We start from the raw sequence: 27,165 nt of genomic DNA, 5'->3' as shown, positions 1-27,165 counted from the left end.
CTGTTGTGTTTCATAAAGAATATCCAGGTAAAACGAGAGAAACTGTCAATAAAGGACACATAATATTTACTTCCAGAAAAGGAAGGATTAGGAGTTGGGCCCCAAACATCTGAACATATTATCTCAAAAGGTATAGAAGCTCTTTTATTTATTTGATGAAATGGAAGTACATGACTTTTGCAAACCTGACAACTGGGACATATTTTATTCCTCAATAAGGGTGAAAAAGACTCTGAAAGAAGACCATTGGACACTAACTTTTCAATAAAGACTTGACTACAATGACCAAGACGAGAATGCCAGAGATCTGACTTATTATATTTGGATGTACTTAGGACACTTTTGGAGACGAGATCAGACTGGGGCTTCAGGAGACTGGAAGTTGGATCTTCATTAAAGACATACATGTCTCCACGTCACTCTCCTTTAGCGAGCATCTCATTCGTTTGAAGATCCTTGACAAAGACAGAAGTAGGAGTAAATTCCACAGAAGAATTGGTAGAATCAACAAGCTTGGAAACAGATACAATATTTTTCTTTATATTTGGTGCATGAACAACAGCAGATAAAAGAATAGATGTCTTAGACAAAGGAATGACGACATTGCCTATGTTCGAAATAGGGTGGTGAGTCCCATCTCCGGTTACAATATTAGATTTTCCAAAAGAGGGAGTCAGAGTAGAGAACTTACCTGCATTACCAGTGACATGGGTTGCTACCCCAGAGTCAACATACCATATTCCATCATCATTTTGCTTCAGATTCAAGTTGGCCATAGCAGATAGAAGGAGATCCTTAGCATCTTCACTGACTCGGAACGTACCTGCAGTTCCTGATGTACCAACATTTCTGGTGTTTTGCATTCTATTCCGATTTTGTGGGTTGAACCAACAGTTGGCCTTGATATGACCTCGTTTGTTGCACTGATAGCATGTGGGAACATTCTTTGAAAAATTGGCATTAGAATTTGGTGTAGGTAGTAACCCACGTCCACCCTGGATTGGATTTCCCTTGCCTCTGCCACGCCATCCCCGTGTACGATCAGCAAACGTCCCTGTGACAAGAATCTCATGCGTAGATGGTTGCCCTGCTGAAGCGTCAGATATGCTTTTCAATGACATCTCGTATTGGAAGAGTTTAGCACGTAATTCCTCAAAACTGGGCAACGAAGGCAAGCATAATAAAGAAGTGGCAAGTACATGATACTCTGATCCCAGGGCATTCGGTGTTTGTTACACATTTTCTTTGTCGGACACTGGATATCCAACAAGAGCTAATTGATCTGTGATGCTTTTGACTTGATTTAAAAATTCATAATGGTCATTGCTCCCTTCTTTAAAAGCTGAAATTCACGCTTGAGAAACAGCACCTTAGCCTCTGATATTTGAGAGTAGGTTTGAGCTAAAGTTTCCCACAATACTTTAGATGTGCAATCATCAGGGATAGAAACCAAAACTTCTTGCGACAGTGTGGAAGTGATATATGCAACGAGAGCTTGATCACGTTTCATCCAAGCAGTAAATACAGGATTGCGAATGGTGCTTGACATTGCTCCATCCCCTTTTTCTTCGGTGGTGACAAATTCCGGAGGTATTTGAGTGGAGCCATCCAAGTGACCTGAAAGATCTTGACTGCGAATAAAAGGGGTAATCTGCCTTTTCCAAGTCAAATAGTTATTTGTATTCAATTTTTCCGAAACCAGCTTCCCCAGGAAGTTGGAGGAAAGACTAGAATTGCCTGAAGAATCCATTTGTAGGCTTATGACAGAAATGTGACTGAAAACAAAGAATAGAGTGACGCAGCTTATGACAAAAATAGGTACCAGAAGAAACGAATTCAGCCTTTTTGTGTAAACTGAGAATGAATGAAGAAGAAAAAATGACCTGCAGTTGCTGTGGGTAAATTAAGAAAAAGAAGTGCAACAACTAACCCAGTTATGACAAGTTGTTGTGTGTGGATAAAAAAAACAGCAGGCTGTGTGTGGATTAAGAGGAATAAAAAACTGCAGCAGGCTGTGTGTGGATTAAGAGGAATAATAAAAAAACTGCAGCAGGCTGTGTGTGGATAAAAAAAACTACTAGTTGCTGTGTGTGAATAAAGAGGAATAAGGAAAACTATAAGAAAAGAAGGTGAAATCAATAAGAAAAACTATGAGAAAGGAAGGTGAAATACCAATTGCTGGAAAAGGAAAATTGAAGAAGACAAATTAGGTAGCAGACGTTAACAGAGAGGGGAGAGAACCTGATTCACGTGAACAAATTCACGTTGCTGAGGAGGACCAGATTCACGACTTCTGAAAAAAACAAGAAGAACACGTTGACAGAGAGGGGAGAGAACCTGATTCACGTGAACAAATTCACGTTGCTGAGGAGGACCAGATTCACAACTTCAAAAAAACAAGGAGAACTCGGCTTTTGCTTGACTGTTCACGTCCCTGAGGGAGAACTCGGCTATTGCTTGGCTGTTCACGTCCCTGAGGAAGATCCTTTTTTCTACCCAGGAATACAGCGTGCTCTGATACCATGTGAAAACACGTGAGAGAGAGAGAAAAAGAGAAAGAGAGAACCTTTCTTGTGAAATCGGCAGCCCAATCTGTCTCGGTTGCTGCACTAGTCCTTCATTAGTATAGGGTTACGAAAATCTTTTACAAGGACAACATTGCCCCTTATAAGTAACACATGTTACATTATGATACAACTTAAAGCAAAACTCGTGGATGGATATGGATCCGATATCGGATCCATATCCAATCCATATTCCACATTCTAATATGGAGGAGAAAGATTCATGTGGAAGACCCAGAATGATTTTCTTTTTTGGTTCATATCGCCGACCCCAATTGTTTTGGGATGAAGGCATAGTTGTTGTTGTTGTTGTTGTTGTTGTTTTTGTTGTTGTTGTTTAACGTATTCCCAAGCCTCATCGGCTCTTTAAAATTCAAGAATATCAGAGCAAGGCTCATCATGCATACAACCCATAAAGAGGAAAAGAACCTTAGCATGGCCTACTTTCTACTCTTTATAGGATTTTTTATAATCAAGCATAGCCTTTTCTCTTTCAATCCTCTTAAGGCTTTCTTTTTTGGATCCACCATCGGTTCCAATAACCAATTTTGTAAGAATTGGTTGTGGTTCCAATGCGGATGCATCAACAAAATGCCATAAATCTTTACCCATGAGGATTTTTTTCACCACCGCAGCCCACATGTACTTTTTTCTATCAAATTTGATGGGAACAACTGTTATAATTTCTTTATTAGCCATAGTGAAGGAAAGAATAGAGATAACAATGAGAAGAAAGAAGAGAAGAAAGCAAGGAAAAAGTGTTGAACAAGTTTGATGGCGTGCTTATCAAGGCAACGAGCCAACAAACCAATGCTCCACCAATCTCACGAATCTCCTCTTCAAGTTTTTTCCTAAGAGCACCAAAAGCTTTGATACCATGTAATGAAACAACAAGAGAACAAATACAATGCCAGAAAATAGCTACAAAGGTGCACACTCACAAGTACAAAAGCCTCTAATGAGCCAAATACAAAGAGCCACAAGGGCCAACACAAGCTCTCAAAAGAGAACACATAAAAAATAATAAGGCTTTTATTCAAATATGCTTGGCAGCAAGCATTACAAATACAAGAGGGATTGCCTTTAAATAGGCACTCCCATACTTAAGGGGCTGGCCCAACTAGCTCTTGGGCCAGTCCCAACGTCTAGATTTCCAGTCCAATAGCTAGTTGGACCAGCTCCCAACACTTGTTACATCTCAAAGATAAAAAGTAAAAGAAAAAAGAAAATAGGAAATAGGAAACAACATCATCAGTCCCTAGTGGACTGACACCTATTACACACCAAAATGACTGAAATACCCCTGATGGGTATTTTAGTTTACATACACAATGAACTATATATATGTTTCTAAAGATGTGACTTTCCTAGAAAATGAGAATTGTTTTGATAAAAGAAATAGAAAAGAGGAAGTAGACTATACTTTTTTATTTAATCTTTCTTCAAAAAATGATTATTATAATTGTGATTAGTCATTGAATAATAAAGATGTTAATGATAATCATTCTAGTAATGAGTATAGAGAACCTTGTGATAGTCATACTAAAGAAAGTAATATAATAGATGAAAGATCCATTAAATGGATTAGTGTTTATACCCGACGTGAGCAAAGCAATCCTCAAAATGCATTGGAAAAGTATTCTTCTCCCGAAGAAGAGACCTTGGATAGCAATTTAGAGATTAGTCATAATTCCTCTATAAAAGAATCTTGTCTTAGAAAATCCAGTCGTATTTTCATTCCACCCGATAGGCTTGTGTCTTATGACTCCCTGTCACCAAACTATAGAGCTTGCTTAATAGCATTACATTCTTGTCATGAACATTTAATTATAACGAAGCTAAAAACTTCTCTCATTGGATTGAGGCTATGAACGTAGAATTAGATGCCCTTATGCAAGCCAAGATATGGAAAACAACCGCTTTACCTCTAGGGAAGAAAACCATAGGTTGTAGATGGGTGTTCAATGTTAAAACCAAGAGTGATGAAAGTCTAGAGAGATATAAAGTCATGTTCGTAGCCAAAGGTTATTCTTAAGAATACGGGATTGACTATGAAGAAATATTTGCACTTGTGGCTAGGATGACTAGTGATAGGATCCTCATAGTCGTTGCTTCCACACAAAAATGACCTATTTATCAACTTGACGTCAAAAATGCTTTTTTTAACGATGAATTAAATGAGAAAGTTTATATGGACCCTCCATCGAACTTTGGTATTACTAAAGGAAACATCCTTAGACTTAGAAAGGAATTATATGGTCTCATACCTAAATCCAGGTATGATAGATTTAGTAATGTTATGATTCATTTGGGCTTTCATTCTTGTTATACTGATAGTGTTCTTTTTTTCAAAAGTACAGGCACCAATATTGTTATTCTTCTTTTATATGTGGATGACACGTTAATAACAGGAAATGATGAACAAGGAGTTAATGAAATTGAAAATGTTTTGAAAGAAAATTTTTGATATGTCTGATTTGGGATTTTTAAGATATTTTTTAGGTATTGAAGTTGCCTACTCTCCCAAGGGCTATATTCTCTATCAGATGAAGTTTTCTACTGATATTTGTGCTAAGTCTAGGATTACTGATGACAAGAACGTAGAGACTCCTAAAGTTGTCAATGCAAACCTAAGGCTTAAAGATGGGACACTTCTAGAAGATCCAAGTCTATATAGACAATTGATTCACTCACTTATTTGATCATCACTAGACCAGACATAGCTCATGTTTTTCGCTCTACAAGTCGGTTTCAGCATGCTCCAACCACCGTACACGAGTGTTGCGTTACTGATTATGAGATATAAAAAATTCTATAAATAAAGGGATTTTCTTATCCCCATCCTCATCTTTAGATTTACTTGCTTATATTGATGCTAATTGGGGAGAAAATCTCAATGATAAGGTCTCAACTACTGGTTTTTGTGTTTTTTTAGGGGACTCTTTGATTTCGTGGAGGTGCAAGAGGCATCAGAAGGTTTCACTATCTTCTACTGAAGCTAAATATCGAGTCATGGCTACGACAACCATAAAACTTGTATGGCTAAGGAATCTTCTCAGAGATATGGGAATAGACATCTTCAGGCCTTCAAAGATGTGTGGAAACAACAAAAATGTGATCTACATTGTCAACAATCACACCTTTCATGATTGTACCAAGCATATTGAGATACACTGTCATTATGTACGAGATAAATATTTGAGAAGAGTTATCGAACTACCATATGTTACATCTGAATACCAACTTACTGACTTCTTCACCAAAGCTCTTGTTGCACCTCGTTTCATCTTTCTACTTAACAAACTTTCAGTGTATACATCGGAAGTTTGAGGAGGGGTGTTAAAGTGTATATATATATATATATATTCTTAAATGTAAAGAATATATATAATGTCTAACAAGGGCATTTTGGTCATTTCAACTCATTTAACTAGGTCAGTTCAATAGGAACAGATTAGGTTAGGTATATTTTTATTTTTCTTAGAAATGTAATTAGGTTAGCTTTGAGGGGCTCTATAGGAATTACCCATAGAGTTGTTGGGATTGCTCCCAACGGTTGGGAGCTCCCAACGACTCTATGGGAGCTCCTAAGGCTCCTTGTCTCTTTGGTTTTTGTGTATAAATAGGGACACATTGTCCCCATTCAAGTTATGCTTCTAGTTAAGCATATTTATCAATAAATTCCATTATTTTTATATTTATTGCAAACCTTTGTTAGTTTTTTATGTTGTCCCCAGTGGACTTGTGATTGTGTATGTTGAATTGTGCCTTTGTATGCCCTTAGTTGGCTCCTATTTATCTTACGCTCATTTCATTACAATCTCTGCTACTTGGACTGGCTAGATATGTGCAGAAAGAATGATTAAAGGCGGTGTAGGAGGTGCGACTGTGGATGAGTCTGTCCTATGGTATCAAAAATTGGGGCACATATCCAATTTGAGGTTATAATATCTTGTCTCATCAAGGAGTCTTAGTGAGTCCAAATTAGTCATATTTTATCATGTTAAAGAATGTCAAAGTTGTCGACTTGTCGTTTAGCAAAAAGTTGTGTCTTGCCTTTTGGGTCCAGAGAAAAAGAGTCTAATATGCCTTTTGATGTTATACAATTTGATTGACAAGGTACTTCATCTATTTTGTCTAAGGGAGGTTCAACTTACTTTTATTAATTATTGTAATATATTTCATGAGAAATAGAAGTGAACTTCTTGGCATCTTTAAAATTATATGCAATGATTGAAAATACGTTTTCTATTCTCATTAAAACCTTCTGTTAGGATTCAAGGGGAGAATACATTAGTAATGTGTTTCAATGTTATTTGAAAGAGAAGGATTCTGCACCAAAAATTGTCCTATGGAGTTGTTGAAAGAAAGAATAGCCATATTATGGAGACAACCAAAGCAATCTTATTTTCAAGAAGTGTACCAAGGATTTATTGGGCTGATGCTATTAATATGGCAATATATCAAATTAATTGCATGCTCTCCAGAGTTCTTAAAGGCATTTCTCCTTATCAAAAGTTATATGTTGTTATTCCCAACTATAAGTTAACGAAGGTTTTTTGGTGTGTTTGCTATGATCGTTTGCTTGAAAGATACAAAGATAAAAAACTTCCTAATGTTGTGAAATGCTATTTCTTGGGATTTGTTGAAGGTTAGAAAGGATATAAATGCTATGATCCTGCTGAGAGGTAAATTTAGATATCTAGAAACGTGATCTTTCATGAGCTAACACCATATTTTGAGCAGTTCAGGGATAAGGAAGAAAGTATTGGATCTTTCATTTTTAATTCCCTTTTCAATAAAAACAAGAGACAGTTGGTCATGGAGAAACACAAGAAATTATGTTCAAAATGGAGGAAATCGATTTGGTCAAACTTATTCTAGAAGAAATAAGGTAGTAGAAATGTCATTTTGGGATCAAGTAAATCAAGATGAATCGGGAAACTTAGAGGCCATTTCAGATTTCCTTCCATCTGATCCTGAGCTTGCAGCAAGAGAGTCTTCATCTTCACCTAGTCTCCCTTGGGTACGCTATAGCTCTAGAATTTCTATTCCTCCAACTCAATTTGTATCCTATGACACTTTTTCTCCCAAGCATCGTATAATTTTTGTCTTAATGCATACCCATTTTGAGCCCAGTTCATATACAGAATCATCTTTAAAAGAGGAATGGCAACAAACTATGGCCAAAGAGTTAAATGTGCTGGAGAGAATGCATGCATGGGATCTTGTCAAGCTCTCACCTAGAAAGAATGTGGTTGGATGCAAATTGGCATTCAAATTAAGGACTAAAGTTGAAATAGAAACTATACGGATCATCCTTTCTCTGGCAGTCGATCATGGGTGGCAACTAAGTCAATTGGATGTAAAGAATGTGATCTTATATAGGCATCTTAAGGAGGAAGTTTATATGGAACAGCCACCAGGGTATAGTGAAAAAATCCAAAAACTCATGTTTGTAGGCTAAAAAGAATTATTTATGGACTAAAGCATGCTTCAAGGTTTTGGGGTTTGAGAGTTTTTAAGTTGCAAATCAAGGCTATGGTTTTACTCGGTCCCCATTAGATCGTTCACTTTTCATTTACAATGGTAACAATTTTATCACTGTTACTAATTTATGTTGATGATATAATTGTTACTGACAGTTGTAGTGAACATATTGAAGTAAAGAGGTTCTTGCACAAAAATTTAAAGATGAAAGATCTTGGTCTATTACGGTATTTTCTTGGGATAGAGGTAAATCGGCAAGCTGATCCCCTTATTTTAACTCAGCACAAATACACGATGGATCTCCTAAATAAAACGGGAATGAAAAATTGTAAACTTGCTGCAACCCCAGTTCCCATTCATCAGAGATTGAGCACAAATGATGGAGAATTGTTTCATGACCCAACACAGAATGTTGCATTATCTCACTTTCACTCGTCCAGATATTGTTCTTGTTAATCAAGTGTCACAATTCATGCATCAGCCTAGAACATCACATATGGAGGGTATGAAAAAAGAATTTTGAGATATTTAAACAGTATTGTTGAAGATGGCTTGCTCTACAAAAATAGGGCACCACATGAAGATATGTTAATGGTTAGAGCTTATTCAGGTAGAAGATCCTGATGAGAGAAGGTTTGTTTCTGGATATTATGTTTTTCTTGGAAGAAATTTGATCTCATAGAGTAGTAAGAAACAAAAGGTTGTTGTGAGGTCAAGTTCAGAGGCTGAATATTGTTTCATAGCTACAGTTACAGCTGAGATGACATGGATTAGACACATGTATGATTTGGGAGAAGTCATCCCCAAGTCACTCTTGTTGTGAGATAATCAAGGAGTTATCAAGATTTCAGTAAGTCTCATTCAACATAGAAAGACAAAATATATAGAAATTGATCAATATTTTATTCGTTAGAAAGTGGAGGATGAAAGTTTGAGAGAAACCTGTGAAATGAAAAAAGAGAAGAAGGAAATAGAAGAACAAAGGGTGCGGTTGTCACAATTTCAATGTTCTGAAATCGTGACCTAAACATTGTATTAATAAGTGTAAATGAACAGAGGGTCTGGGTCTGGTGTAATGTCCAGATCCGAAAGACCCAAAAGAAATAAAACATACAATGGACCATACTTAAGACTCGAGTCCTAATATTCAGACTGTATATACAATGGACCCGGGTCTTAATATCCAAAATATATCCAGAATACACTTTTTCACCCCCCCTCAAGTTGATCATGGTTTTGGACCATGAACAACTTGCCTTTAAGCATCCAAAAACGATCTTTTGTCAAACCCTTTGTAAATATGTCTGCAACTTGTCTTTCAGTATTGACGAACTCAGGCTCAATCTCTTTTTCTTCAACCTTTTGTCTCACAAAATGTTGGTCGATCTCAATATGCTTAGCATGACTGTGATGTACGGGATTGAATGACATGTTGAGAGCGCTTTGATTGTCACACTGCAAGGTAGAGTGAGATATCTTTTCTCTCACTTCAGTTAGTAGATGCCTGATCCAAGTGGCTTCGGCAGTAGCGGTAGCCATGGATCTATACTCAGACTCAGTGCTTGATCTAGCGACAGCCTTTTGTTTTCTGCTACTCCAAGAGACTAAATTTCTACCAATGAAGACACAATATCCTGATGTAGATCTTCGTTCATCAGGGTCTCCTGCCCAGTCTGCATCACAATATACAGTAAGTTCATGCTCATCCTTGCTGCCAGATGACTGTGGGGAATATATCAATCCGTCCCCAATGGTTCCTTTCAGATATCTAAGGATCCTCTTAACCGCTTTCATATGTCCAGTACGTGGTGCATGCATAAACTGCGACACTTGATTAACTGAATAAACAATATCATGGCGAGTAAATGTGAGATACTGTAACATCCATATTAGACTGCGATATCTGGTGGGGTCCTCATACAGGTCTCCATCATGAATGCTAAGTTTTTGGTGAAGCACACTTGGAGTTCCTAGAGGCTTGCAGTCTTTCATACCTGCCTTACTGAGAACATCTATTGTATACTTGTGTTGAGTGAGAGTCAAACCATGAGCCTGGCTGTCAACTTCTACACCAAGAAAGTAACACAAGACACCAAGATCTTTCATTTTGAACCTCTGGCCTAGCAAGTTTTTTACTTCTTTGATGTGAGCTTCAGAGTTTCCTGTGATGACAATATCGTCAACATAGATTAACAGTAGGGTGGTCACATTCTGACTTCTAAAAATGAATAATGAGTGGTCCAGTAGGGAATGTGAAAATCCATGCTTTTGAATCTCAAGCAAGAAGCTGTCAAACCAAGAACGAGATGCTTGTTTTAGACCATAAATAGCTCTCTTTAGCCTGCACACATGGGTTTTACAGTTTTGTTCTTGATATCCAGGAGGTTGTTCCATATAGACTTCCTCCTTCAAATCCCCATGCAGAAACGCATTTTTTACATCAAGCTGACTCAGCTTCCATCCATGTTCAACATCCAGGGAAAGAATGATTCGAATCATTCCCATTCTCACCATCGGGCTGAAGGTCTCATCATAATCTTGCCCTGCTTCTTGGGTGAACCCCTTTGCCACCAATCTTGCCTTGTATCGTTCAATGGTTTCATCTGGTTTATACTTTATTTTGTAGACCCATTTGCATCCGACAACATTTTTGTCAGGTGTTCTGAGAACCAGTGTTTTAAAACTCTCTGAGTCAACTCGTTGACTCGGCTCGGCCCTCCAACGAGTCAACCCGGCAAGGCAAACTCGGTTTGCCAAAACTCGGCCTTGACTCGGCCTGACTCGGCCTGACTCGGCCTGACTCGGCATGACTCGGCTTGACTCGGCTTGACTCGGCCTGACTCGGGCGAGTTTTGGGATGTTTGAAATTTGTTTTTTGAGTTTCAAATTACAGTTTCGAAATATATAAGTACATATATTTTAACAAGGGTTACCCCCAGATTTTGTATAAAAAAGAAAATAAAAATCATTTAAAGATAAAAAAGCATTTAAATCCATAGAATAAAATCGCCATGTTGTTCGAACTAATGTTCACCCTCTCTTATCAACTTATTCTAGCAAAATATTTTAAAGAAATGATTCTCACTATATATGGAGGGTCAACTGTGCCTATGGGAAGTCACATTTAGGTTTCATCATCCATTTGTTATGTGAACAAGCATTGTACATATTCAAATATTAGTAGTCTTTTTATAGTTGTGCCATTAATATATTTCCTGCATAGTTTTATACATGAGAAAATTGCTTATTTATGTTGATATTGGGCATTCTGTAAACTTTCAATATGCACATATATCCCTATTTTACATTTATGGATTTGTTAGAGAGGGAATTAAAACTTTTAAAACAAGCTAGCATATATGATTGGCCATTTTAGGAACCTTAGGTAGTAGCAGACTGAACTCATGGTGACCAAATCCTCTAATTCAAGTCATGAATTAGTCAAAGTGCTTGTATAGATATCAAATTCAATTATTCAAGCAAACCTCTATAGCTCTTTGCAGTTGTTTTTATATTCTTACAGACATTTGGAGATCAGGGTTACCGGAAGCGCCTAGCTAAAAGGGGAAGCGCGGAACATCGCGCTTCCGAAGCGTGGGGGGAAGCGTCCCCCTTTTTTGGGAAGCGCGTCCCCCTTTTTTGGGAAGCACGCTTCCCTTTAATGGGGGACGCGTTTCCCTTTAATGGGAAGCGCGCTTCCCCCACGCTTCCCCCTCGCTTCCCCTGTTTTTTTCAATTTTTTGTATTTTTTATTTTTTATTTTTATTTTTTCGCTTCCCCCTCGCTTCCGAGATGCTTCCTATGTCGCTTCTGAGACGCTTCCTAGGTCGCTTCCGAGACACTTCCCGAATCGCTCCTAAGTGGTCCCACGCTTCCCCGCTTCCTAAAATTTTGAAAGTGCCTCGCTTCCCGCTCCCGCTTCCCGTATCGCTTCCTCAACTAGCAACCATGTTGGAGACTATGTTTACTCAAAAACATGGTTTCAGACAAATTATATATTATTTTTCTTTTAAAATCAAAAGTTAACAAAACCCGGTCCGAATCACCGAGTTGACCCGCCGAGTCACGAGTCAATAAAGAACGAGTCGAGTTCCAAGTCATGGGTTTTAAAACCTTGTTTAGAACAATTTCCCAGGTTCCACATTCATGTAAGGATTGTATTTCATCATTCATGGCTTCTACCCATTTGGTAGAAGTAGCTGCCTGACAGTACATAATAGGTTCATCTTCCTTATTGAGGGCTGTTAAAAACAACTGAAAGTCCAAGGAAAAGTTGTTGTAGCTCACCCATCTATCAATAGGATGTCGTATGCGATTTGACCTCCTAACTTCAAGGGTATGAGAAGGAATAGGGTCGGTTGCTGAGACGGAATTTAGATGACTTGATGTTCTCGTTCTCTGTCTAGAATAGGAAATGCCCTTGTATCTGCCTGGTACGGATGATGATACTTCTTCCTTATTCTGTGATCTCGATGTCCTGGTGGTTTCAAACATTCCTTCTTCTTGCTGTACACAATCTGGAGGACAGACTTCATTGGAACTGGTAAAAAGTTCTGAATTCAACCAAGGATAATAAACTTCAGTTGTGTTAGATGACATGTTCGTTGTGTCGACTCTGTGATCAAAATTTTGCTCATCAAAGACAACATTCCTTGAGATTCTGATGCGCCTGTTGGTTAGATCATAACACCTATATCCTTTGTAGTCGTCTGCGTATCCCACAAATCTACACTTTTGAGCCTTGTCCTGAAATTTATTTCTCAAGGACCGATCAATGTGCACATAACAAACACATCCGAAGGCACGCAAATCATGATAATTAGGATGAGCTCCAAAAAGACAGTAATAAGGGGACTTGTTTTCCAGAACAACCATAGGCAGTCTACTTATCACATGTACAGCAAAATGAAAAGCTTCTGTCCATAGCTTGATGGGAAGATTACTGTCATGAAGTATACTCATGGCACTTTCAACGATATGCCTATGTTTTCGCTCAGCAATCCTATTTTGTTGAGAGGTGTGTGGACAGGACACCCTTCTTCCTATCCCATTATTTTGAAGAAAAGAAATAAAGTCACTAGAGCTGAACTCCCCACCTCCATCACATTGGAAAAATTGGATAGACTCAGAGAATTGATTTTTTACTAAGGAAAGAAAATTTCGAAACAAAAGGAAAACTTCCGACTTATTTTTTATGAAATATATCCAGGTGTATCGAGAATAGCTATCAACAAAGATTAGGTAGTATCTGCTTCCAGATCCAGAGGCAACTGGGGCGGGTCCCCATACATCAGAACAAATTATCTCAAAAGGTTTTGAAGCTCTCTTATTAATAAAATGAAAAGGCAATACATGACTTTTGCATAAAAGACAACTGGAACACTTCTGACTTTTTTCATCCCCATTGAGACTTTCTTTTGGGATGAGATTATTCGAGACAAGTTTCTCTATAAAATGACTCCCACAATGTCCTAATCGACTATGTCATAAGAAAGGCTTATTACATTCAAAAATACTAAAAACATTTGTAGAAGAGGAATAACACGACTCTAATGAAGACTTTGAATCCAGATGAGCAGGGGGGACGGAATGACATGGAGCTTCTTCAAAGACATACATATTGCCTCGTTTCTTTCCTTCAGGGAATGTTTCCCTCGTGCGAAGGTCCTTGACCTGCACAGAGAAGGGAGTGAATTCAACCGAAGCATGATTATCATCAATAAGTTTGGAAACAGAGACAATATTTTTCTTGATGTTGGGAGCATGAAGAACATCAGAAAGTTCAAGGGTGGAATATGACATGGGAATGACAGTTTTTCCAACATGAGAAACAGGATGGTGGGATCCATCGCCAGTGACAATTTTACTTTCACCAAAATAAGGAATAGGGTTGGAAAGTTTACCTGCATCACCAGTCACATGAGTTGTTGCCCCTGAGTCAACAAACCAAGCGCCTTGATCATTCTGCTTCAATTTCAATTCTGACAAGGCGGATATCAACAGGTCTTTAATCTCTCCACTATCTCTGATATTGGTGAAATTTCTTTTGGGTTCTGTCTGTGAAGCCTTTCCTTTATTTTCTAGATTGTGCCAACAATTCGCCTTGATATGCCCCTTTTTGTTACAAAGGAAGCAAGTGGGGATGGATCTTTGTCCCTGTGCATGAGTCATCATGTTCGGAGTGGGGAGCAAACCACGTCCTCCGTGTCCACTTCGCCCTTGCCCCCCTCGTCCTCTTCCTCGGCCGTAAGTCACCCCTGTGACAAGAATTTCTTGGGAATTTGTATGAACATGAGTTTCTTCAGAAAAACCCTTCAGAGTCATTTCGTACTGAATTAATTTAGCTCGTAACTCATCAAAGGTAGGAAGGGCAGGTAGACACAATAGTGAAGTAACGATCATATGGTAGTCAGATCCCAATCCACTCAGAGTTTGTTGCACCATATCACTGTCACTTACCGCACATCCTATAACTGCAAGCTGGTCTGTGATAGTCTTCATCTTGTTCAGATATTCCATAATGGTCATGGAACCTTTTTTTTAGCAACTGAAATTCTCTCTTGAGAAAAACCATCCTCGCCTGAATACGTCTGAACCAATCTCTCCCAAAGTTGCAGGGTTGTACAATTGTCGGGAATGGCAACAAGGACCTCTTGGGACAGGGTAGAAGTGATATATGCAACCACTAACTGATCTTTCCTTTCCCAGTTGAGATATTCCACATTTTTAACATACACAATTGAACTTACCCCTTTGTCATCTTTCTCCTCTCGTAACAAACTCTAGTGGTACCGGAGTGGTTCCATCCAGGTAGCCTAAGAGTCCTTGGCTCCTTATAAAAGGGATAATTTGTCTCTTCCAGATCAAGAAGTTTGAGGTGTTTAGCTTTTCGAAAACAAGCTGATTGAGAAAATTCGAAGAAATGCTCGATTGAGAGGAATGCGAATCCATGAAGAGAAAGGAGGGAGAAGAAAATTAACAATAACAATCACGAAGTGAAATACTCAATTTGTTGCGGAGAAGGGTACTGGTCACCTCTTTCTTTCTTTTTTTGTTGCTCGGCTGTCACTTTTCAAGAGATTGGCGATCTGAGTCTGTCAGATCCAGAAAAAATTTCCTTTCCTCCTTTTATAAGGCTTATGTTTGAAGCAATAAAAAATTGAACAAATAGCAGATAAAGCACAAGTAAAATAACATCAACTGTCAACTGTTTTCTGAATACCAAATAAGACAGCGAGAATAGAAATACAAAATGGAGATAGAGACACTGGTTAGGAATGAATTGATATTTCAATCAAAGAAAAGAAACACGCAGAAGGGAAAATGCCTCAGATCTGTTGCAAAGATGCGATCAGATCTAGGTATATCAGACGAAGGAGGAGGACTGAATATTGAAGAATATTTGAGCCAGAAAATCAAGGAGAGAAACGATCCTTTTGGATGTTTCAAAGTTTCACGTTACCGTGATGAGATTAGGGATTTCACGTGAAACGTGAATCCACAAAGAGGAGATAAAGAAGAGAAACACGATGATGAAATTAGGGATTTCACGTGAAACGTGAATCCACAGAGAGGAGATAAAGGAGAGAAACACGATGATGAAATTAGGGATTTCACGTGAAACGTGAATCCACAGAGAGGAGAAAAACACGAGAGAGATAAAACCTCAAACCTCTAGTTCTGATGGAACCCTTCTTTGAGGAAGCCTCTTCGATCCTGGATCTCAGCTCTGATACCATGAAAGTTCGAGAGAAACCTGTGAAATGAGAAAAGAGAAGAAGGAAATAGAAGAACAAAGGGTGCGGCTGTCACAATTTCAATGTTCTGAAATCGTGACCTAAACATTGTATTAATAAGTGTAAATGAACAGAGGGTTCGGGTATGGTGTAATGTTCAGACCCGAAAGACCCAAAAGAAATAAAACATACAATGGACCATACTTAAGACTCGGGTCCTAATATTCAGACTGTATATACAATGGACCCGGGTCTTAATATCCAAAATATATCCAGAATACACTTTTTCAAAGGATACCAGCTATGTCCGGACTGAAGACCAAGTAGCTGACTTGTTCGCTAAAGGCCTTACAAAAAACAGGGTTTGGTATTTAAGAAGCAAGTTGTCCATGGTTGTTAACCATGTACAACTTGAGGGAGGCTATTAGAGTGTGAGGTTTGAGGTGGTCGGATCTGGATCTTGATCCAGATTTATATCACTCACGTCATTGTTCACGATGTTACTGTTCCCATCACTATTCACATCTCCTAGTTGCCTATTGTATTTTATTATATATTATGTTTCCTAAAATACCCTTTATTAGTCTTCTTGTATTTTGTGTAAATAAGGGTGATTTAGTAAAGATGTATTTTAGTGTAAAGTGAATATAAATAGTCACAATGAGGCACGATTTTCCCATATTGAGAATCGTGAGAGTTCAGGCCAAACATTTTTCTTGTCTTCTTTCTCTCTGCAAGAACCTCAGAAAACCTAAATCTAACAGGATCAACTATGAAATGGGTAGCTTGCATGGGAAGACTCACGCAAGGCTATAAATAAAAGTAATTCTCGTATTTTGATCAATTCTTGAATAAGAATTCTTGTGAGAGCTTCTCTACTTGAGAGATTTCTCTTTGGGTGGATCCCTGCCACTAATTAGGAAAAACCATTGGCTCCTGTGAGTGGATCTTTCCATTCATAGGAGAATAAACTTCACTCCATCTCCCCCACGTTACCCCAAACTATGCCCAAAATAGCCTAAACTACACCCAAACTATGCCCAAAATAGCCTAAACTACAAGCTTAACCTATATTATACACATCCTAACCTTTTTCCTTCTTGTTTTGTACTCTAAATTCATTCAAAAACCTTTGAAATCCTATCAAGGAGAGGCCACAATAGATAAAAACTTCATTAAGCAATAATAAGTTACAAAAATATATAAAGGAGCCGACTCCCCTAATCTCACATAAAGACAGACATGGTTGACTTTACAACATAAAAGGCAAACATACAGGTATACCCTTATAAATAATAGAATGTACAAAGAAAGAGGGATAGCACACCAATTGTGATACAAGTATTACATTTCTCAACAAATATCATGCCTGGTGTCATATTGCCAACACAAGATGCACATGCTAATCCAAATGTCAGTGTGTTATAGCATGATAATCATGGTTCAGTAGATGCAAAAGCCAAACACCAAGATGTGAAAGACAATACTATACCGTAGTATAAATGGAACTTTAAGTTTTTCTGGAACACTTTCACCAAATAAAGCAGCCTCTTCAGCCATTCTCCGTAAGACTCTACGAACAATGTCGCCCAAGTACATGCCTGAGATCATCTTCTCAAATATCTTCAAGAGAAAAAACAAAATCTTTCAGCATTTAAATCATTTCAAATATTTTTTGTAAAGATTTTAACAGCAACATTTCGAAACTCGCCTGTTCACCAGGGTTCAGACTCTCAGCATCCAGTGCCTCGTCATATTCAGTGTAAGGAAGATGAGCACACCGGAAATTCCCCCACTCCATGTTGATGGCCTGCAATATGGCAATGCACATGCCAAAGTAAATTTCCCATTGCTTTTATCATTTCTGGTTTTCCTATGGTCTAGCTATCTAAAACTAAGAATGTCTTTTTTCAAGAGAACATGTCTGGATGATGTAACTTAAAAAGAATATTGATAGTGCCAGACCAAGAGACCAAAAATACAAAAGGAGAACGGATTTGGAATGGGTATCTAAATGTCTCTAACCATCTTCCCTGATTTAGGTAAAAGGCCATGCCATTTAGGAATTGATTGTGCATTCTCCAGATAGGCAGCATTTGTTCCGGTACCCAAGATAACAGCAGCAACAACACCGGTGTTATCATATCTACCTCCAGCCAACGTTCCAACTGTGTCATTGACCTAAATCATAAATAATTGATGAGTGCCCACATCTTAGAAACAAACAGAAGTAAAAACTTATTAGGCATCATCAACAAAATATATAACTACTAAAGCCAAAAGAGGCAAGGAGACATCTGTACCAGGGCAGCCACACGCATATCAACAGCATGTCTATCAAGTGCTGCAGTCAATTGGGCAGCTACATCTTTGTCAACCTAACTTCAGAAAAAACAGAAAACCACATTCAGAAAAAAGTAAATAACATATAACAAATGGTAGGACAAGTTGGAACTTAGGCTAAGATATGAAAAATTCACTGTTCTAAAACAAATATCACAATCATAGGGGGGATCCTGCATTTAGAAATTTACACTACTCAACCATCACATGCAGACTGGATATTTATAATCATGCCTCAACCTCGACAATGTATTCCAGTAAATATGTACTTATGAAATATCGCAATGTTCACAACACATTCAATCATGGCATGAACACTGAAAAACAGAACAGATCCAATTTGATAGCCAGAACACCACCAATTATGTCCAACTTGTCTCGTCATTAGGGAACATTGGTTGTCATAGAAATTGGAGGCCTGGTTCGGCTTTACCGCAGTTTCATTTTACCTCCCTATCCATGGATAAATGAATCCCTGGAGATCACCTGTCTTTTCATTGATTGTGGAAAGTGGAACCACAAATTTCCCCTTTTTCTGTTTTTCTCATGCGCAAGGGAAGCTGGGAAAGTGATGACACAGTGTTCTGCCCTCATCATAGTAAACTTTCCATTAAAGGTAGTTAATAAACCAGAATAATTGATTTCTGGTCCAAAATAAGGTGTCCTTGAAACAACAAAGAATAGACTAATATGATTTTCATTTGCTCCAATGATACATGTATTGTTCAAAATAGATCATTAATTCTTTCTGTTCATATATCTATTATTTAGTTCATAGGTTTTCTTCATAACATACAAATGCGCGCATATAGCATATAATTAATTAATTATTGCTGGGGACCAAAACAAAAGTTGGAGAATAAAAAGAAAGGAGATGTGATTTGCTAAGTATAACTCAGAGAAAAAAAGATAACTCTTTTTTTTCTTTTTGAAGTATTCATTATTATTGGTATGAACCCCCCTGTATATCCTTTCTACTGTAAGGTTCTAGCACGATGCATAGACAGATCACGCTATGTGATATGCAATTGATTACTTTATATTATAAGACAAAATGTACTGCTGTTCCATTTGTACTTTACATCTACATATATGCAGTGAATGTCAGAATCTATCCTGCATACATGTGCTCCCCTAATGTTCTCTACAGATCTTACATCACAGGATTCTTACCATAAGACGCTGAGTTTAGCAAAGTTTATACCTTTATATACCAAAACTGACACAGCGCAACAAAGGGCAACATAAGCAAAATATATATTTGTTTATTGAATATATGCTTAGAAACAAAAACATAACCTTACACAAACTATGCAAGACAATTAATCATTTGATAACTCATGCAACTAAAGCATATACAATGCAAAATGCATGAAAATATTTCAAGAATTATTTATCATAAGAAAATAAGTTTAGACAAATTACGAATAGATTTTAAAAAATCTCCAACATCTTAATGAATTTTGCAAATTAGAACATTAGTTTAACCACCACAAACAATCACCTCCTAGGCCTCCAAACCTCAAATATCAAGTATATCAGCAATTAGAACAAGAGCATAAACATCATGCCACTAAAGGGCTAAAAACACACACAAAGGTTTGTATAAACATCTCTTGTCTATATATAATGACACTTAAAACCAAGTGTATCAGCCACTAGAATAAGAGCATAATCACCATGCCACTAAAGGGCCAAAGACACACATGAAGGTATGTATAAACATCTCTTGCCTATATATAACGACACTTAAAACCAAGTGTATCAACTAAAACAAGAGCATAATGCCAACAATGAGCTAAAATCACACACGAAGGTGTGAATAAACATCTTTTGTTTATGTTAAAATGTAAATAGAACATATATAATAATAATAATATAATATTATTATTATAAATTTTTGTATTTATACTTTTTTAGTTTTTTGTAATTTTCCTTTTTGTTTTTGGTATCTAATTCTATTAGAACTAGATACATCTAGTTTGGTCAAGTTTCGGTTGGAACTTGACCAACTTTCTAACTGTTGGAACTAGTCCAACGGCTAGAATTCTAGTTGTTGGAAGTTCCAACAGCTAGAAAGGGAGAGCTCCTTATGAGCTCTCCTTAATACTCTTGTATAAATAGGGGTGCATCCCCTTGTGTAAATTATTCCTCTAAATGCTTTTTAAGCATTTTGCTCTCATAAATAAAGTGTTATTTATTTTTATGCTTTTCCATTTATACCCTTTTATGGGTCTTGTCTAAAGTATCTTTTAGATACTTCCTTTTGAGTAGATTCAAGTGCATTCGTGGAGCCTACCATTTCATTATATGGTATCAGAGCTACGGAACTCTTAGATCTTGAAAAACTTCTGCCTCGATTTCCATGCCTCTTGTGTAAAGGTGTGTTATTACCTTGTTCTTACAAAAAGTGTTTCGTCACTTGCAAAAGAGTGTTTCATCACTTGCCAAAAGAGTGTTTTATCACTCTTCTATCGACTACAAGAGGATCCATTTGAAGAAAATGACTTGAGCAACAACATTGTATTGTATCCATTTCTCTCATTTTCTCTATTTTCCTTTTTTTCTTCTCCTTACTATCTTCTTCACACCCTTGTAAATGATGGATGACCATAATAAGGTCACCATCATACCTATGAAGTTGAATGATACTAACTATGTGATGTGGGCTTCAATTATGAAGCACCACATATGAGGAAAAGGCTTATGGGGAATAGTGGATGGTTCCGATTCGGAACCTAAACTATCTCTCACCAAAAAAGAGGGTGATAAGGAAGTCCCTCTAACCGAAGAGGAGAAGACTAAGGCTCTAGCCTCTTATGAAAAAAAATGGAAAAAGTGGAGGATGGGGCATGCAAAGATAATGTCATAGCTTATTAATAGCGTAGACATTAAAAAATGTTCTAGCCTCGCTAAATTTGAACATGCCGATAAGGCATGGGAAAACCTCAAAAATATGTATTCCTTTAAAGATATTGCCCATGTGTGTAATTTTTAAGAAAAAATTCAGACATTAACTCAAAATGACAACTATTCGTGAATATTATAATGAGTTGTCCGAACTTTGGGGAGAGTTGGCTATTCTAGAGCCAAAATGGCATTGCGCCAAAGATAACGAGCTTCGTCAAAAATAACTCGATATGGAACACTTTTACCAATTTGTAAATGGATTAAGGCCAGAATTTGAATCCACCAAATCGGTTGTATTTTATCGTGGTAAAATCCCTACTATTGTGGATACTATTGAAGAACTATGGAGGAAAATCATCTTACAAAGAGTACTCCAAAAGTTGATGATGATTCAGTTCTAGCTGTGTCTAGACTAAGGAATCATACTCGCACTTATAGGCCACCTCATTTTGGGAGACAGAGTGGTGAGTTTGACAAAAGAAAAGTTATTTGTCACCACTGTCATGAACCGGGCACTATAGGCCTCAATGTTCGAAACTAAAAAGGAGAGACGAAAAGAGGGTTGCATCTGTTGAAACCGAGCTAAAAGATCAAGATGCACCGGTTTTCATGAATCAACTGATGAAGATTCTTCAACCTATTCTCAAAGGGGTATCATCTTCGACTGAAGCCTCAATTGAAGCGGCAGCTGTATCTGTATCCGGTCCAGATAACTTTCCTTGGCTCTTAGATTCTGGTGCTTTATTTCATATGACCCCAAATGCTAAATGTTTATCCAAATGTCTTAAAAATAACTCAAGTATATCAAAAGTCTTTACAGCAAATGGAACATCTCTTGAAATAAAAGGAAAAGGATGTTTTGAAAGTTTTCAAAAATCCAAATCTTTTGTATGTCAAAAGTTAGATATATCCCAAAAATAAATTTGAATCTTTTATCAGTTTCACAAATTTCTGATTATGGATGTAATATATCCTTCTTTTCTGATGGTTGTTAGATACAGGATCGTCAGTCAGGGAAGCTGATTGGGGAAGGCCATAGATAAGGAGGACTATATTACATGGACTTTTTAGAACTACCAAAGAATGTATTTTGTTTAAATATTTATAAATTAGAAACAGAATTATGGCACAAAAGACTTGGCCATCCTCATATGTCAAAAATCCAATATTTCCCAAGTTTGAGAAAATTTTATAAATCTAGAAATTTTGCTTGTAAAGACTGCATTCTTGGTAAAATGAAAAAATTACCTTTTTCTAGTAGAACTTTTGTCTCTATAAAACCTCTTGAGTTAATACATTCGGACGTTTGGAGACCCGCACCAGTTATCTCTAAAGGTAGTTATGCATATTATGTCATCTTTGTTGATGACTTTTCTAGACACACTTGGATTTATTTTCTTAAACATAAATCCGAAGTTTTTGCTCACTTTAAAATATTTCATAAAATGGTCACAAACAAATTTCAAAGTAATATTTCCATTTTTCGCACCGATTCAGGGAGAGAATTTATGTATGGAGAATTTTAAAACTATCTTAATCTATATGGCATTACTCATCAACGATCATGCCCACACACCCCTCAACAAAATGGTCTTGCGGAACGCAAGTATCGCCACATTATGGAAACCACTCGGACTTTGCTAATTGCAAGTCAAGTTTCAAAAGGTTTTTGGGTTGAAGTTGCTCTAACTGCCACCTATCTCATCAATAGAATGTCATCTTCTTCATTAAAAAATATATCTCCAATTGAAAAAAATTGTGATTTAGCTCTAGATTACTCTAGATTAAGAGTTTTTGGTTGCAAATGTTTTGTATTTACAAACAAAAATGATAAATTCTCCCTTCGTGCAATCTCATGTACCTTTTTAGGATATGCTGAAAATCAAAAATGCTACAGGTGCTATGATATTCAAAATGACAAATTATATGTATCAAGAAATGTGTCTTTTCTAGAAAAAGAAAGTTCTTTTGAAAGTGAAAAATCCAAAGATATTACTGAATATTCCTTTTTAATCGATTTAACTTCAAAATTCAATAAAGAAGATTTTGAATATAACTTTGACAATGATCAAAGTCCTATTATTTTTTAAAATGATAGCTAAGACCAAACCAGTAGGGATGTTGGGATGTTGGGATGCAATATTCAAGACAAAGAGTTGGAGAGCAACACCCACCATGTGCATTAGAAAGGTTTTCTGAAGTTCCCCCTCGTAGGACTTCTAGAATTTCTCGACCTCCCGAAAAATGTCTCTTACGAATCTTATTCACCCTCATATAGGGCAGCCCTTGCATTAATCCAATCCTATGTTGAACCTTCCTCCTATTCTGAAGCCAAAAACCATGAAGAGTGGGTTAAAGCTATGAAAACATAATTGGATGCATTAGAGAAGGCCAACACTTGGTTCATTCAAGACCTTCCTCTCAGAAAGAAACTTATAGGTTGTAGATGGGTCTATAAAGTCAAAACCAAAAGTGATGGGACCCTAGAAAGATATAAGGCACGACTCGTACCCAAAGGTTATGCTCAAGAGTATGGCATTGACTACAAAAAAAACTTTGCCCCTCTGGCCCGTATGACCATTGTTAGAACTTTAATTGCTTTGGCTTCTATCAAAAAATGACCTATATTTCAAATGGATGTCAAAAATGTTTTTTTACATGGGAGTCTTGTTCAAAAAGTCTACATGAAAGCTCCGCCTGGTATTACTATTCCTAAGGGTAAAACACTTTGTCTTGAGAAGGCCCTTTATGGCCTCAAACAGGCACCAAAAGCCTGGTATGACAGATTTAGTCATGTTATGACTGATATTGGATTTCATTCTTGTTTGACTGACACTGCCTTGTTTATTAAGCAATCTGATGCATGTATCATCATTCTTCGTTATGTGGATGATATGATCATCACTGAAGGCGACAAACAGGGAGTTACCAATATCAAAACTCTTCTTAAAACTCATTTTGAAATGTCTGGTTTAGGATTATTGAGATACTTTTTAGGAATAGAAGTTGCTTATTCCCCTCGTGGGTATTTGATATCTCAATCTAAATTTGCTTTTGATATTGTTTTCAAGTCTGACATTACGGATGATAAGAAGGTGGTCACTCCAGAAGTGGTCAATGTTAAAATGAAAATTGATGATGGAGAGCGTCTTGATGATCTCACTCCGTTCAGACAACTTGTTGGAGCACTTTTCTATCTCTCCATCACTCGATCAGACATAGCACATGTTGTACACACAGCTAGCCAGTTTCAACATGCTCCTACTTTTGTTCATATAGGAGCGGTTTTACGTATTACGTATTATTAGATATTTAAAAAGTTCTCTCTCACGAGCACTCTTCTTGTCTGCATCATCACCATTAGATTTAATTGCTTATATTGATGCTGAATGGGGAGGTGATCCTAATAATAGGCACTCAACCACTGATTTCTGTATATTTTTAGGTGAATCTCTAATATCATGGAGGTGCAAGAAGCAACAGAAGGTTTTTATTTCCTCCACTGAAGCTGAATATAAAACCATAGCAACCACCACAATGGAAGTTGTTTGGCTCAGGCGACTGCTCGTTGATATGGGAGCTGAAGCAACACAGGTCTCACGAATGTGTTGTGACAACAAGAGTGCAATCTACATCGCAAGCAACCAAACTTTCCATGAGCACACCAAACACATTGAGATGGATTGTCACTATGTCAGAGAGGAGTACTTGCATGGAACTATTGATCTGCCATATGTGACGTCAGAATACCAATTAGCAGACTTCTTAACCAAGCCTCTCGCGGCTCCCAGATTTCACTTCCTCTTAGACAAACTTTCGCTCATTGTACCATAAGTTTGAGGGAGAGTGTTAAAATGTAAATAGCGCATATATAATAATAATATTATTATATATTTTTGTATTTATACTTTTTTATTTTTTTGTAATTTTTTTTTTGTTTTTGGTATCTAGTTCTGATACATCTAGTTTGGTCAAGTTCCGGTTGGAACTTGACCAACTTTCTAGCTGTTGGAAGTTCCAACAGCTAGAAAGGGAGAGCTCATTGTACCGTAAGTTTGAGGGGGGTGTTAAAATGTAAATAGCACATATATAATAATAATAGTAATATAATATTATTATTATATATTTTTGTATTTATACTTTTTTATTTTTTTGTAATTTTTCTTTTTGTTTTTGGAACTAGATACATCTAGTTTGGTCAAGTTCCGGTTGGAACTTGACCAACTTTCTAGCTGTTGGAAGTTCCAACAGCTAGAATGAGCTCTCCTTAATACTCTTGTATAAATAGGGGTGCATCCCCTCGTGTAAATTATTCCTCTAAATGTTTTTTAAGCATTTTGCTCTCATAAATAAAGTGTTATTTATTTTTATGCGTTTCTATTTATACCATTTTATGGGTCTTGTCTAAAGTATCTTTTAGATACTTCTTTTTTAGTAGATTCAAGTGCATTCTTGGAGCCTACCATTTCATTACAGTTTACATATAATGACATTCAAAAAACAAGTGTATCAGTGACTAGAACAAGAGTATAATGCCAACAATAGGCTAAAATTACACATGAAGGTGTGAATAAACATTTCTTGTCTACATATAATGACATTAAAAGCATATCAGCGACTAGATCAAAAGTATAATGCCAACAATGAGCTAAAATCACACACGAATATGTGAATAAACATTTCTTGTCTACACATAATGACACTTAGATAAGAGGCATAAAAAAAAGAAGACACCCGAAGTAAGAAGGCTTATAGTGGAAACATACTAATGCCATCAAAAATATTAATTTTAAGCATATTTTGAAACACCATAGTTTCAAAAAATAGATAGTCATCACAGATACACATAATTATAAGCATCCATAATAAAGACAATGACAAAAAACAAATAAGTGATTCAACACACCCACAATCAGAGATCACATAAGTGTCAATTAGAGTCAAACTATAAGTTGACAATATAAAAGACATAAAACGAAGTGCACAACTCACCCCAGTAAACATCTTTGATTCAATAATAACAAGCCCAAGAAGAATGATGCATCATATAAAAGTCGGTGATGAACAACACAAATACCATAAGGAAGCAAATAAATACTCACGAAAATCAATTTTCAAATAAGTGCGTTCATATATAAGAACCGATTTAAAAAGTAAAGTATCAAATCAAATCCTAATAATGGTAGATATAAATTTCGAATGAATATAGTGCAATCATATGCACAACAAGTGTCAATAGATGCAATTATATGCAATACAAGATGTCTCGTGACAATTTTATAATCTTGAATAAGCAAATACCGAGTCATACCCAATATAGGCACTCTTCGTAGAGGTGGTGGAATTATAAAGTTTGAGAATCTCACAAAAGATCATGTTTCCACCAATGAGAACTAAGTGCACTAAGCAAATCTTATACAAAAGATCAATAAATTTCATTAAAAAGATAAAAGTTAGAGTTAAATCATAAGTCTATTATGAAGCAATTGAAGACAATCTTGTAATGAAATGGTGGTCTTCCACAAAAGCACGAGAAACTTTCAAATAGTGTCTATTGGAGACACCTCAAACACAACCCATAAAAGGGTATAAATGGAAGTGTATTATGAAGCAATTGAAGACAATCTTGTAATGAAATGGTGGTCTTCCACAAAAGCACGAGAAACTTTCAAATAGTGTCTATTGGAGACACCTCAAACACAACCCATAAAAGGGTATAAATGGAAGAACACAATAAAAATAATAATTATTTATCTCACAAGAAATGCTTAAAAGCAATTGAAGACAATCAAATTAGAGATTCCCAAGAATATCAATATGCAAGACAGAAATCTCAAAAGATAAACACATTTTATACGATAACAAGTCAAGTTTATGCCTTTCAATACGTAAGGCATATAAAAAAATAAAATCTTAATCCAACACGTGTCATTTGAAAATAATCTTTACTTAATATAGCAATATCGCTCAAATATATATGAAATAACACATTCAAAAGAAACCTTATCAAAAATAGATCACATCATAAAAATTTCAAAGATAGTCCATACATATGTCAAAAAATATAAATTTTAGTATTTTTTCAAAACACATAATATTATAAGAAGCCACATATGCAAAGT

At 36.7% G+C, this 27,165-nt stretch overlaps 1 protein-coding gene across 1 annotated transcript in view; it reads right to left on the bottom strand.

Annotated features, from left to right (window-relative positions):
- The window catches only part of LOC149828727 (hexokinase-1-like), a 49,035-nt gene that overhangs the window by 12,044 nt on the left and 9,826 nt on the right, over window positions 1-27,165 (bottom strand). The window contains exons 4-7 of the mRNA XM_090017697.1: window positions 18,094-18,168; window positions 17,816-17,971; window positions 17,502-17,600; window positions 17,283-17,413 (exon numbers count right to left, since the gene is read on the bottom strand). Coding sequence (XP_089873823.1) covers window positions 17,283-17,413; window positions 17,502-17,600; window positions 17,816-17,971; window positions 18,094-18,168 — 461 coding nt within the window. The remainder of the gene's footprint in view (window positions 1-17,282; window positions 17,414-17,501; window positions 17,601-17,815; window positions 17,972-18,093; window positions 18,169-27,165) is intronic.

Source organism: Nuphar pumila, chromosome 9 (genome assembly GCF_984573655.1).
Source record: "Nuphar pumila chromosome 9, dmNupPumi1.hap1.1, whole genome shotgun sequence".
Taxonomy (NCBI): domain Eukaryota; kingdom Viridiplantae; phylum Streptophyta; class Magnoliopsida; order Nymphaeales; family Nymphaeaceae; genus Nuphar; species Nuphar pumila.
Note: the sequence above shows the minus strand (reverse complement) of the source record. Positions and strands in the feature narration are given on the sequence as shown.